We start from the raw sequence: 14962 nt of genomic DNA on the forward strand, positions 1-14962 counted from the left end.
AGAGTAAAGCCAATCTTTTTCTGCATGAACAGAATTCATCACCAGCCTTGTTCAAGATTCTCTAATTCTAACTACAGCTCACAGTCAATTTGCCAGATCTGATTTGTCAGAAAGGACTGGAGCGCTGGATCAAACACTTTCAAATTGATCCTGCATTAATCCTGTATTAGCCAGTCTTCCTTTTCATACTATTCTGAGCCTGAGATGATGAAATTATGATATGCTTTTCTTATTTCAAAACCTTATTCCAAAGGTCATACCGACCCTGTGAGCTGATGGAAAGTTGAATTCGTTCGTGGTCTATTACATGTCTGCTCATGCATACTATGAAACATCTTAAAGACCTGTGGATGTCAGACAGGCAGTTCAGAGGGTTGAAGGGTTTGATCCAGCATGGCATGGTCTAAACTATGAGTTCTCACATCATTTCCCTTTGAAAACCCATAAGTTTCTGAAGGGTGGAGTGGAGCACCAGGAAGGTGGTTGGGGCTGCAGCGGTGGGAGGAGCTTGGAGAGTTTGTTGGACTGAACTGAATGGCTGTGGTGTCCTGTAGAGTGGGCTCGCTGGTCTCCATCTCAAACACAGCTCTGCCCATCCTCATCAACGGCCAGCGGTCCCGTCCGGCAGATGTGCGAGAAGTTTGTCTGATGGGTCGGCGACTGCAGATGCAACACGCTCCAAAAAATGAAAAGGCCACCAAGAGGAGGATGGGTCCGATGATGATGGGAGGGTTGTTTAAGGGGAGGAGTTTAGTAAAGGCAAGCGCGCCCACCAGGGTGATGTTAATGCCCGCCAGCATGATGCAGAGCCCGCAAGCGCAGCAAAGAGCTGGGGACGGCAACCCCGGAGAGCGGAGCGCCCTCCTCTCACCTGACTTCTGTAGTACAGGGTGGGCATCTTCATTAGAGAAAATCATCCTCTCTAAATGCTGTTGACCTTCTCGGCCACTGTTTTTTTTTAAAAAAAAAAAAAAAAAAAAAAAGGGGAAATGATAAAGAGAGAAAACAGAGAATGAGGCGGAGAACAGTAATGAGTAATGTGCTGGTCCTCGAACATCTGCCTGCCTGTTTGCGTGTCATGTCAGCACCAGCTCTGGGCAGAGCCAATTCAGTTAGTGCCATCAAGACCAGATGAGTCTGATGATGAGAAAGCTTTGGCTGTGAGGAAATTACACTACCATATAACTTTATTACTTAGAATGTTTGCATGACAACGTGTAACGGTTAAGTAAATGTTTTAATCGTAATGTTATATCTGCATAATTTAGTAATCATGAACATCATAAATATTAGCCTATGTTATTCATTTTTAATTTTAATTTTGTAGGTTTATTTATTCACCATCTATCGTTCTGTCTATCGTTCTGTCGTTCTAGCAGTGGCCTACTTTATATTCATTTAATCTAAAACGACGTATTAAGATATTCAACCAAAATAAAAACATATTTAAAGTCAACTGCGGGCGGCATTACTCTCGTTTATCTTGCATAGCCTATTGAAGATGAACGGTTCCCCGCTCTGCAGGTAAAATGAGTTCGTCTGACTTTAAACTCACCAGAAGATGAGATTTCGAAGGGTTGCCCGGTGTTATCCTCTATTTTAACGAATTTTCAGGAGTTTTAGGTAATGTCCTTTCGCTCTTCAACTCCGCTGGAGGAGCTCATCGTTTCGCTCTTTGAGGTTTGTGATGGAGCGTCTAGGCTGAGCACTTCACAACCGAGTCATTCCGCTCATCACCGCGCGGGGCGCTCTTGATCTCCACACGATTACTCCAACTCAAGAGACGATACATGAATTCTGTTATGCTTTTTCAACGCTTTTAGGTTTAGCTGAAACATTACAACTTACATGATGCATCATATCTGTTCAAACACGGCTTGTAGAATATAAATTCACTTGGAAACAAACGTTACAACTTCAGGTACTCGTGACACTCATTTCCAAGGACATGCATTCTGTCTGCTCTGTCTCGTCCACATGGCAGGTGAGGAAAGAAAACACGCTCTTTTCAGTGCAAGATTTGAGGAAACGTTTAAAGATAGTAAGATAGTACACTCCTCTTTGTCGTCTGTGCTTTTCTTTGTTTGGTTTATAAGCGTTATTGAGGTACATTTTGCAAGGAATCATTTAAACTAATTTACGAGAAGGACCAGAATGTTCTGACACTGTTATGAAATATAAAAATGGACAAACTGTTATTCCATACAAGTACACACCTAAAATCTATCATCATACTTTTATACTTTAAAAATAATCATGTTTAACAAGTTTTCAGGGTTCTCACACTTTTGAGCAATGAATTTCTCCATGACTTTTTCCAAGACATTTTTAAAAATCATTTCATGGAGACCATCTAAACCCAATGCTCCATCTAAAACCATTTTAAACAGCATTTTGTTTCGCTGGAGGTGATGGACATCAATCATCTTATTTAATTATTTCTCATGTAAAATGAACTAGTGATGGGGAAAAAGTGACTTGGTATGTATGGTAAAAGAAATGGTGACCAGTTACAGGGTCTAATATACACTTTCCTTTATTCATAGCCTTAAATCTTCATGATTGTCATCTTTTTTTCAGTGCGATTATAATAGTGACATCATAATCGCCAAACTCAAAATAAACTATTTCTATCGTTATCCACAATAAAGTATGTTTAGCACCACACATAAAGGCAGTTAACATTACATTGTTCAGTAAACTGCTGTATGTGTAGGTCTTAAATAAAGACTCAAGTTTTAGCCGTGTTTCAGTGCAAACTGCTTTATTTCTCAAAATTGGAAAACCAAATGAACACTTGTGACCTGTGATATGTCCCAGAGTTTTTAGGTTTTAAATGGCCATTCCATAGACATAATTTCTGAATTTAGACTAAGATAGGCTACTGCATTGCACTGAGAACTGAGAACATAGCCATTAATATGAGGTAGCGCCCTCTGGTGTCATCCCTGGTACAGGAAATGTTTCCCAACACATACCCATAAATGTACATACATGGATAACCACTAAATTCTTTCCATTTCATCTAAACTCAAGTAGCATTTTGAGCAACAAATAACAGGAAAAATAACTGTGCATGTTTTATAATTTGATAATACAAAAGGCAACTGAGTCATTTAGTTATTTTGCAAATTAGGAGCTCTGACCCCTAAAGATGGCACAATTTCCACTGAATGCAAACTAAAAATATAAAACTTACTCCACCTAATAACGGAGTCGGCTGCAGAATGGGCTCATTGCCTTGATGCATAGAAAAATACTTCACATTTTAAACAAAATAATGTTCAACACTCTAAAACACACTGGAGAACCATGAAAAAATATACATTAAATTAAAAAATATAATCATCTGAAAAGACAAAAATACTGTGCAATATTCACTAACTGTTTGAGCTAATTGGTCAAATGTCTATAATACCTCATTTGCACCCTCATTCAAGCAGCATACTTCTCGATTGCATTTCCACATAAGACATACATAATGATACACTTCATAATGTAATTTTAAGATATGCTACTGTCAGGCAGCATGGCTTTACATAGCTCAAATAAACCAAAACATTACTTACTCAACAATAACTATAAACACTAGACTTTTGTTAAAACAAAATAAACAACAAATAGAAAATAAAAAGTGACAGAGGAAGAAGTCCAGTGCTTTACAGTAACTAAATTGGATTTTAAAAATGCTAAAACTCATGCTAATGTAATTAAAAAGCCTTGTTGTTATATCAAAATTAAAATGTTAATTCCCTCAGAGCCGAGCACCCCTTTTATATCTGACTGTAAGCACCACCAGCCATAAATATTTGGTAATAAATATAAAAAAAAAAAGAAAAGGAAAAAAGTTTCTGATGCCTAAAACACCCAAAACTCACATTACACAGAAAGAAAGACTGGTTGGTATACATAAGGTTAGTCTGTTCTAAAAGTTGGTAGCACTGCATATACATGTGTTTGTCAGGGTTAGAGTGCTTTACAGTTTGCTCAAGAACCCATTCCGTTTGCCAGAGAACGTATGTGTATGAATGGTTATAATGTGATGCACTATACATGCATCACTGGAGCACCTGTGGAGTGGGCAGGCATCAAGTGTTGGTGCGTAGTGCTTGAGACTGTGCTCGGCGACGGGCTAATCTGGAGTTGGAGGGAGGAGAGAGCCTCATGGAGCAGACGACGATACCAAAGTCCTCCTGCTCTTCCTCCTGCTGAGATAGTTGTCGATTGAATGCAATGGCTTCAGCTGCGAACTGTGTCAGGTCTTTAGTGCTGCAGTTTCTGTGGGTTCAACCAGAGTGACGGTTAGAAACATTACAGGAACTGAAAAATATGCTTCATACTGAATCAAATCAAATACCTTTGTAGAACACGAGGAGTTGAAAGAACTCTTTCAGGTGCATTCTGTAACATAAAATACATATATTTATATATACACATATATAATATAATATACACTACTGTTCAAATGTTCGTGGTTGGTAAGAATTTTTATGGTTCTTGAAAGAAATCTCTTTTGCTCACCAAAGCTGCATTTATTTGATCAAAAATACAGTAAAAACATATTATTGTAAAATATTATTACAATTTAAAATAATTATTTCTATTGGAATATATTTTAAAATGTAATTTATTTCTGTGATGGTAAAGCTGAATTTTCAGCATCATTACTCCAGTCTTAAATTTTTCTGTGCTCTTCAAGTCTTTTGATTTCAACTTAAATAGGGATGAACAATGTGGAATTTCTGATAATGAAAGTGAAAGTGACATGTGGCCAAGTATGGTGTCCCATACTCAGAATTTATGCTCTGCATTTCACCCATCCAAGAGCACACAGTTGAACACACACACACCCCCGGAGCAGTGGGCAGCCATTTTTGCTGCGGCACCTGTGGAGTGATTGACACTTGAAAATGAAAAGCACAGAAGACTCACCCCCTGCACCCAGGGATGCTTCAGGACCTGGGCGGCACTCAGCCGTAGAGTGGCATCTCGCACTAGCAGCCGCGAGATCAGATCTTTGGCATCGGCTGAGATCTGAGCCCAGACTCCATCCCTAAATTCATATTTCCCCTCCTGAATCCTCTCAAAAAGGTTGTTCTGAACGGGAGAGGACAACACTTCTAAGGTCTCTACATGGATGAAGTGAATTCTGTAAATATTCAAATTAGCATGTGCCTTACCTGGCAGGCACGACACGTCTCTCCTCGTTCCCAGCCGCAGTTGGTGCCACAGTGGCCAGTGAAGGGGGGACTCCCACTAAGCAGGATGTATAGAATGACCCCAAGGCTCCAGAGGTCACAGCGCTTATCATAGAAAGAAGCCTCATCCGTAAAGACCTCGACCACCTCGGGAGCCATGTACTCTGCTGAGCCACACTAAAGTAGAGAATGGACCTCTCAAATAGTGATACTCAACACTAGAACACTACTTAACACAGCTCTAGGGTGTTAAAAGTATTGAGGACAAATCTGAGGTTGTGTTTACTGGTGTGGTGAGCTCAGGGGTAGTTATTGGGGTACAGGCACTGTTCAGCTTTACTCCACTCCCAAGGTCAAAATCACAAATCTTCACAGGAGAAACCTGAATGAAAGTAAGAAACTCATTACAATTAAGACGGACTAGATTTTAAACATGCATATGCTACCGTTCAAAAGTTTGGGGTCAGTGAGATTTTTTTAAAAGAAATTAATACTTTTATTTAGCAGGGATGCATTAAATAGATCAAAAGTGACAGTAAAGACATTTATAATGTTACAAAAGTTAAATGTTGTTCATTTAAACGTTCCATTCATCAAATCCTGAAAAAAATGTACGCAACTGTTTTCAACGTTGATGATGATAATAATAAGAAGAAATGTTTCTTGACCACCAAATCAGCATATTGGAATGATTTCTGATTTGGAATAATCATGTGATATTGAAGACTGGAGTAATGATGCTGAAAATTTAACTTTACCATAACAGGAATAAATTATAAATATATATATCCAAATAGAAAATTTGATTTCACAATATTACAGTTTTTACTGTATTTTTGATCAAATAAATGCAGACTTGGTGAACATAAGATACTTTCAGTTTTACTGACCCCAAACATTTGAACGGTTTGAGGTAAAATGTATTTTTTTTTTTTGCTGTTTTTGCAGACTAGTCTCTGTAAGGAAAATATTATTTTCCTATGTGTATTCAATAAATGCTACTGCTTATACATGATTAATTTTGTTAATTTTGCATGAGGTACAGATATTTCCTTACATATATTTTTAATCATGAAATCATATGTCACTGTTTTGACATATGTGTATGTAAATCAATATTTTTAATGTATGAAAACAGACTCTCTACTTGAGGAGGACAAAGTAACTGTTACTAGAGAATGTTAACTGCTTATTAAGAATGTAAGGGGATGAACTGAAGGTTTCAAGCTGGTCGCTGCCCAAAATGGTCATGGGGATTTTGACTGATAAGCATGGAGATGTTTATCTGAGGCACTCAAATGCAAGGCCTTAGATAACTAGTGCGCAAAGGCTCCCTCTTTCCATCACACTCTTGGTAGAAGACTCATATATATATTGTTCATTTACTCTCTCTTTTGTTTCCTTCTCATGTTTCAAGTTTAATCTGTAAATGCTGTAAGAACTTGTGTATAATGCTTCTTTCTTTTATAGTCAAGGTCAGTAGGCCTGGGAAGAGTCTAGGGAGTCAGATAAAATGTTTCCAATTAAAATTATTTATGTAGGATGATGAGGAAGACCAATTTGGATGAAGATAAACCAGAAAGTGTACATGACAAAGGAAGTAGGAGGCCTTATGATAATCTGTTCATTTGTTTATCCAATCAACTTTGAAAGTCTTTGTTCAATGATAAATTAATATGTGTGATTTTACTGAATAAATACTGTTTTGCTTAGAGCTCATTTTTGTAGCTCTCTGAGGTACATTTCGGTTGTAAGAGAGACTTCACCCTGGATCGCGATTTCAGATAAATACATTTTATTTGATTTTTGCCATGGAGAGGCCCGACTTTAATTTTACTGATGAATTTCCACCACATCTCTCAGGATTCTCCAAACCCCGACCCTTCTGTAGCCCTGCAGACTACACAAGAGGGCTTGTCACACTACACTTAACCCCAGGTTATCGTTGTTCTAAACCCCGCTTTTAACCCCAGGTAAAGGAATGTTTCACACTTATAATTTAGAAGTGGGGTTAGCACTGCTTTTTTGGTGTTAACCCTGCATTACAGTGCCAAACTTGTGTGAACGACAATGTGTGAAATGATGCAGCCTTAGTCCATTCAGGAAAAACTTCATTGTACAGTCTGCTATAAATAATATGAGGATGCGCAATGATAGAGCCTTTATATAAACAGGTTGAGTACGGCATTCGTCCAATCAATGACGCTGACACCGCAAATAAGGATGTTAACCCAGGGTTTAGGAATGTATAGTATGAAACGTCATCTTATGACTACCCAGAATTAATTGTACACCCTGGGAAAATTACGAGCAGTGTGAAAAGTGAAGCAAGATAACCCAGGATTCTATTTACCCAGGGTTTAGAATGACCCAGGGATATTTAGTTCAATTGTGAAAAGCACTAAAGTGATACCAAAGACAAAATGGATGCATTACCTTATCAGTATATTCACACAGGATATTTTCAGGCTTAAGGTCCCGGTGAGCGATTCCTGTGGAAAAACAGAAACAAGTCTAAAGTAAACAGATTTGCACAAGTCATGGTCAGTGGGCCGCAGAGTAAATCTACAGTATTTACCTTTGTTGTGCAGAAAGTCCAGTGCATGTGCTATATCCCTGACTACATGACTAGCCTCTCTCTCATCAAAGTATTTTCGTCTCTGGATGTGTGTTAAAATGGAACCTAAGAGGAAAAGAGAAAAATAATCAGAAATAAACTAACTAAGAATGAGACCGCATTTGTATTTCACTACTATACAACTGTACCTCCACGTAACTTCTCAAACACCAGATAAAAACAGCTGTCATCTTCAAAAAACTGAATGAGCTCCAGAATGTTCCTGTAAAGAACACACAATGGATGCAGTTGTACAATTATGTATAATACTAACTACAATCAATTACAGCATTTTCTGGAATAATTTTTAATAAGTATAATGACTATACACTTGTTAAGTCTGAGGTCACACACCAGTTTCCGGGTTCAAATGCATCAGATTCCAAAAGCAAACACAAAACGTGCCAATATACACTCACGGTGTGCTAATGTACTACGGGAAAAAATCATGATCCTAACCTTTACCTCTGTAGACTTTATTCACAGCAGTGCCATGTTTGATTTTTGTGAGGGATAGACACGGTTATTTAATGTGTTTTTGTAATGTTCTGCTGACAAAACACTGCAAGAAATCTTTCCAAGGAATTTCAGGAGACAAATAAACTCAAGACAACATGAGCTGTGGAAAATTATAAGTGACTACGAGCTCACGTTCACCGGTAAAATGATGTTCGCTCAAATTCCGCTTCAACATTAAATTTCTGTGCTATATGTCTTTCTGTTTGTAATGAAGTTCTTGAATAAATGTTTCAATTACAGTAGGCCTATAGATAACAGTTACGATATTTGTGGCTTTAAAGCAAAATTTGTAGTAGTAGGCTATAAACAAACGTGACGTGACTTGACTGGATATTGTCGAAATTGCAGAGATCGTGCAAACACATTGCTATGATCAGATGATTTCTTGACTGCTGTTTTCTCACTGCTGTTATTTTGTTTATTTATTTTATTGAGAAAGCGCAGCACATATTTATATATTTGTCTGTTCATTAACAGTAGGCTATAGCGCTGCAAAGGTATTTCAATCTTCTTTTTATCCATAAGCAAAAAACGAAAAAGAACTTTGCTGTTAGTATATAACATGACATGATGTGAAGGCCAAGTATGGTAACCCATACTCGGAATTTGTCCTCTGAATTTAACCCATCCAAGTTAGTGCACACACATTAGGAGCAGTGAGTAGTGAAGACACACACACAGGGAGCAGTGGGCAGCCATTTTGCTGTGGCGCCCAGGGAGCATTTCATTTAAGTGCCTTGCTCAAGGGCACCGCAGTCATTTCCTTCCGGTATTGAGAATCAAACCCACAATCTTCGGGTTACCATTAACTCAAGTTTCTTCACACTCCCTTTCAATTTCATCTCCTTTTTCATTCCTAACTTTGATGTTTACTGTGCATTTAGGCTATGTATAAGTTCGCAACTTCTTTAAAACAGTATTTGAACTCCATAACCCTAGACCTATTGCTTATTTCACATATTCTCGAAACAGCATATCACAAAGAGCATTCTGGGTTGAGCAAGCGGCCATGAGCAGAATCTTCAGAAAGGCACTCTCCGCTCCAGAGGAAACATTACTGCTCCGCTCACATGAAATGGAGTGGAAATTTGGACATGGAGACAGTATTCGATATGTCACAACTTAAGCGGATAGTGGAATATAATCTTACTTATTTCCTTGACATTGGTAAAGTGTCTCCACCTCTCTAAAAACTCGGCTGCGGCTGTGACCAGCTTTCTTCTCGATTATCTGAGAAACATAACCACGCATTACACACAAGGTTTATTATGTTTGTTTGACAAAGAACTAATGCAATATTTATCTAAAAAAAAAAATCATGAAAAAAAAAATCCTCTCACCTTCACAGCATACTCATTCCCATTTTGTAAACTCACACAGCCCTGGACTTTAGCATAGGCACCCTGACCTAGAAGCTCATCCGTCAGCATGTACAGATCTACAACACACACACACTTCTGAGTTGACTCACACCTTACCCAATCAGGAAATGTACAGGAAGTCAGGAAATGCAATCAAACATCCTGAAGATATGATAATGCATAATAACAATTTACACATTTAATAATGCTGAGAGTAAACCCAATAAAGACCGGAAGCACATTATGAGGAGTAATACGAGTTTTTTGTAATGTCCTAATATTGTAATGATGATATAGTACCGCTAAATTTGCCTGTGAAGCTGTCCGCGGCCCGAGTTCTGCGTTTCTTCTTCCGCTGTGTAACAGCGTCATTGATGTTGATTGGCTGACTGCTCTCCATTCCTAATCCCAAAGTAAAAAACACAAAACCACAGATGTTAGTTACATCACAGATTTTAGGTACTCTGACAGAATTTTGTTTTTGAAATGATTTTAAGATTTGAAGGATGTGTTTTTAAATGTTTAGCCTGAAGCATCTGTACCTGCGGTGGTTTGGGAGGCACTGTTGGTGGCATGAGAAAGCGGGCAACAGCTCTCCACCTGGCCAGATGCCAAAGTGCTACTGGTTATCTGAGAGAAAGAAACAGAGAGAAATTTACACTCAAAACAAAGTGATAGTAGACAACAGCAATGTTCCAGTGCTTCTAGAGACATATAAAGTGCAAACAGTGAGGTTTAGGAAGTAAAAATCCCATTAATTTTCTCCATAGCAGAATTAATTTTGAATGATAACTTACAAACCATCAACCACAGACCTACTGTGAGCTACGAGGTGGTTACTCAATTGTATATGCTTTGATGAAGCGATTAGTCTGCATTATTTCAACTTAATTTTTAAGTAGTCATGTTTAACAGTGGAATTCCCCATGATTCTGCAAATAAATCTCCACCAATCAGAGATTCACAAAAAGCAAATCCATGCCAAACCGAAACAAGCAAATCCATGCCAACCAAAACAAATGCCAAAAGAACTCTTTAGCGCCTATCCAATCCCTACGATTGACATAATTGAGTAAGTCTCCCTACACTCTCAAACTGCTTAAAGGGTTAGTTCACCCAAAAATGAAAACTCACTATCATTGACTACTCACCCTCATGTTGTTCCAAACCTGTAAGACTTTCGTTCATCTTCGGAACACAAATTAAGATCTTTTTGATGAAACCTGAAGGCCTTCTGTCCTTCCATTGACAGCTACGCAACTGACAATTTGATGCTACAAAAAGTTCAGAAAGAGATTGTAAAACTAATCCATATGAATTGAGCGGTTTTATATAAATTTTCTGAAGAGACTCGATCACTTTATATGATGAACATTAAATTCAGGCTTTTATTCACATATAAACATTGATCAGTGAACATAAACAGAGGCTCAATTGTACTTGCTTGACACACGAGAACAAACCTCTTGTGGAAGCTGAAACGTGCTGCATAACACACAAGAATGAACCTCACTGGTTCTCGCACATGTCAAGCAAACTTGCTTAAGCTTCCTTTTAGTTGATGAATGTTTATATGTGAATAAAAGCCTAAATTCAATCTGTTCATCATATAAAGTGATCGAGTCTTTTCAGAAAATTTGGACTAAACCGCTCAATTCGTATGGATTAGTTTTACGATCTCTTTATGAACTTTTTGAAGCGTCAAGGTTTCAGTTGCAGGCCGTCTATGGAGGGACAGAAAGCTCTTAGATTTCATTAAAAAGATCTTCATTTGTGTTCCAAAATAAACTAAAGTCTTAAGGGTTTGGAACAACATGAGGGTGAGTAATTAATGACAGAATTTTCATGTTTCGCAGAACTATACCTTTAAATATTTGCATGCATAATATGCATTTTGCAATAAACATAAAAAAATTAGATTTAAATTTGATTATGTTGTTTCGTTTGCAATTGATTAAGTAAAATACTGCAATATTCTAAAAGAAAAAGATTTTTTTTTTAGAATTGTTCATTTTGATTTCATGGTGACTTCACTATCATGTCCTGTAAACGTGAACTTCTATCATAGAAAGAGGAAGTGAACACAAGCTGTGAAACCTGCAGTGTGCACTTATCAGATTTCTCACTCTGAACGAGCCTCGAATGACTAATGTGTTTCAAAACGTCTCCCCATATCCACCACGAAATACATATACAAGCGCTGCTTTACTTTCCCACAGTATGAGACTCACAAACCAGTCAAAAAGCTCGTTTTAAGGTAAGTAGCGATCCTTGCCAGTACCTGGCTGGAGCAGTGGAACGCCTGAAGGTCCGCGAGCTGAAAGAAAAAACAGACACGATCATTCCAGAAGCTGAGCGAGACGGAGCAGTGACAGCTCTCGCGCCGCAGGGAAAACTCGTGACGCCAGCTGTGCAACGTCACCTGAGTGTTACATACGGGTTTCTTCAAAGTAGGTTGAGTGAAATCATGTCAAAGACATTTAACGACGCGTTTCCGTATTGAAAAGATATATATTCGTGTCGTGACATGTTTGGTCAAGTTATCATCTGGCTGCTAAGGGGAAAATCCAGAACACTTAACAGGATATATTACTTGTAGTACATAAATGCAGAGAAATAATGAGAATGAAGTAGGATTCAATTATATGGCGTAATGCATATACGAAATTAATATGTAATACATCATTGTATATCGCCATTCTTTAATAAATAACGTTGGTTGGGGGTAATAGGCGGGAAAACCAGTTAGCATAGCAGCGGGCTGAAAAAAATGAACATATTTAAAGAAACAGCTGCAAGTCGATACTGATTGACAGTTCATTCAGAAATTCTAACGAACCTTATGAGACTTCTTCTGTAATTAAAAATTACATTAATCATAATTCACTTTCATTGTTTGGAAAAGAGATGCAATGAAAGTGAATGGAGACTGAGGTTATCTGTCCTTTTATGTTCCACGGTTTGGGTGAACATGACGGTGAATAATGACAGAATTCGTTTTTGAGTGAACTATCCCTTTAAGAGATGAAGAACATGAATTGTAAAAAATGAGTGTCGAAGACAGGCAACAAGTGTCAGAGAACTAAAATAGTGTCGCAATGTCAGCAGAATTGTGATAGTGCTAAGTTAACCGAAGAGATGTGTTTGAGTAACTGAAAATCTTAGTTTTTAAATACATGAAACATATGACTGATAACTCGCGCTTTCAGAATTGAGTACAATCGTTTGTTTTTGCGATCTGGCGCGAATCGAGCGACCCAATCGATGAAGCCACTTTATCACATGACACAGATGTAGACATTAGCTATTAGACTTTAGATCTACTTAACCCCATGTAAAATAACAATTATATACATATATATATATGTATTATGCATATTAAAAAAAGACTCAAACCTGAAAATTGCGGCCGAATGGGTCTAGCTGTGTTGTGAGTGCCTCCGCAGTCAGGGCCATCCTCCGCTAAACAGCAGCAGCGAGGAGGAGGACAACACAGAAACCACAACAGCACCACCCCCCAAATCGCGCCAACTGCCCTCCTACTGATGGTCACTGCGTTGCATTTGCGAATCACACTATGGTGACGGGTTGGGTTATAAATATTAATCAGGTTACGTGACTGGACGAACGAGGGAGATTACGAGATAACGCAAGCATGACCTAATGAATATTCATATGCGAAGACGTTGCTGCCACCAGAGGGCTGCCACGAATATGATTCATAGATTTACTATTTCTCACTGGAGAAATACCAATTTCACTCACTGACTGGCGTTAGGCGATTTTTAAGGAAGTAATACAGGACATGATTAGACTCATACAGTGAATAACTCTTTTAATGTTAATGCTGACTAACGTTACCGTGTCCGCGGTAGAGTCCCCATAAAGGAGTTATGCAGTGACATGGAGTTGATTTATTAGTGTTAATCTGAATTCTCTGCGGTTAAAGTTTCCCACTTGTGCTTTTGTCAGCCGTTCAATTCCTTTTTACATTGTTAATTTACTATATAATTCGTTTTTTTAATCCTAATCCTGCAGAATTCAGGGTTGCCATATAGGCTTAGAAACCTGGAAAATACACGGAAATTATTAATATCTTATTATTAATTCCTAACATTTGTTACAGGTCTACTGAATATAACTTTTTCTAGTTGTGCTCAGCTGTAAAAATACTTTACCATAGTTTTTTTTATTGCTTGCAAGCAATAGTGAATTGTTCTTTTTGAATCGGTTCTTTTTTATGATTATGAAGTGGACTTCGCTGACAATAGAGTACCTCAGAGATGACGTATTTTGTAGGCCAACCGGAAGTTAGTGGCGCACGGGTTCCCTCGATCGAAAGCCTATGCATTTTTACCATAGGCTTTTGGAAAATAGCAAAAAGTAAGCTCTGTGTTTAACAAAGGGTTATGACACTTACACGTTTTGTCTATCAAGATAATCTTTAAAAGTTAACACAACATTTATACATTTTGAAGCCTAAATAAAGTCGTCAGATATAAAAAGTTAACAGTAGGCTATAAACAGACTGCAGCACACCATGGTCGCAGATCAACATCACCACCACCAAGCTTCCTCAAACTTTGTTTAAAAAAACAACTTTATTTAAAAACATGCTGGCTGATTATGATCTGCGCTGTGTATGAATACTTATCCACTTTTTCATGAGAAATGCTGTTTTCATGAGATTTTGAGTAGCCTACTTCATACTTCACATTGACAAAATATATATTTTTAAACCTAGTTATTTTATGTTTAATATTTATTCAAAAGCGAAACTAAGTGAAAAACTAAGAAATTACTAACATACAGTGGGTACGGAAAGTATTCAGACCCCCTTAAATTTTTCACTCTTTGTTATATTGCAGCCATTTGCTAAAATCATTTAAATTCATTTTTTTCCTCATTAATGTACACACAGCACCCCATATTGACAGAAAAACACAGAATTGTTGACATTTTTGCAGATTTATTAAAAAAGAAAAACTGAAATATCACATGGTCCTAAGTATTCAGACCCTTTGCTCAGTATTTAGTAGAAGCACCCTTTTAAACTAATACAGCCATGAGTCTTTTTGGGAAAGATGCAACAAGTTTTTCACACCTGGATTTGGGGACAAATTTTTAGGTCTCTCCAGAGATGCTCAATTGGGTTTAAGTCAGGGCTCTGGCTGGGCCATTCAAGAACAGTCACGGAGTTGTTGTGAAGCCACTCCTTCGTTATTTTAGCTGTGTGCTTAGGGTCACTGTCTTGTTGGAAGGTAAAC

At 37.9% G+C, this 14962-nt stretch overlaps 1 protein-coding gene across 1 annotated transcript; it reads right to left on the bottom strand.

Moving 5' to 3' along the window:
* Positions 1-2747: 2747 nt before the first annotated feature.
* Positions 2748-13290, bottom strand: mknk1 (MAPK interacting serine/threonine kinase 1). The gene is made up of 14 exons (XM_051912802.1): positions 13092-13290; positions 11977-12012; positions 10238-10325; positions 9996-10097; positions 9675-9772; positions 9485-9564; positions 7965-8038; positions 7777-7881; positions 7635-7690; positions 5485-5580; positions 5181-5375; positions 4933-5097; positions 4358-4401; positions 2748-4278 (listed from the first exon to the last, which is right to left on the bottom strand). The coding sequence occupies exons 1-14, from the start codon at positions 13149-13151 to the stop codon at positions 4089-4091; spliced, it is 1389 nt and encodes a 462-aa protein (XP_051768762.1). The 5' UTR covers positions 13152-13290; the 3' UTR covers positions 2748-4088.
* Between the last annotated feature and the right edge of the window lie 1672 nt (positions 13291-14962).

Source organism: Ctenopharyngodon idella, chromosome 11 (assembly GCF_019924925.1).
Source record: "Ctenopharyngodon idella isolate HZGC_01 chromosome 11, HZGC01, whole genome shotgun sequence".
Classification (NCBI taxonomy): domain Eukaryota; kingdom Metazoa; phylum Chordata; class Actinopteri; order Cypriniformes; family Xenocyprididae; genus Ctenopharyngodon; species Ctenopharyngodon idella.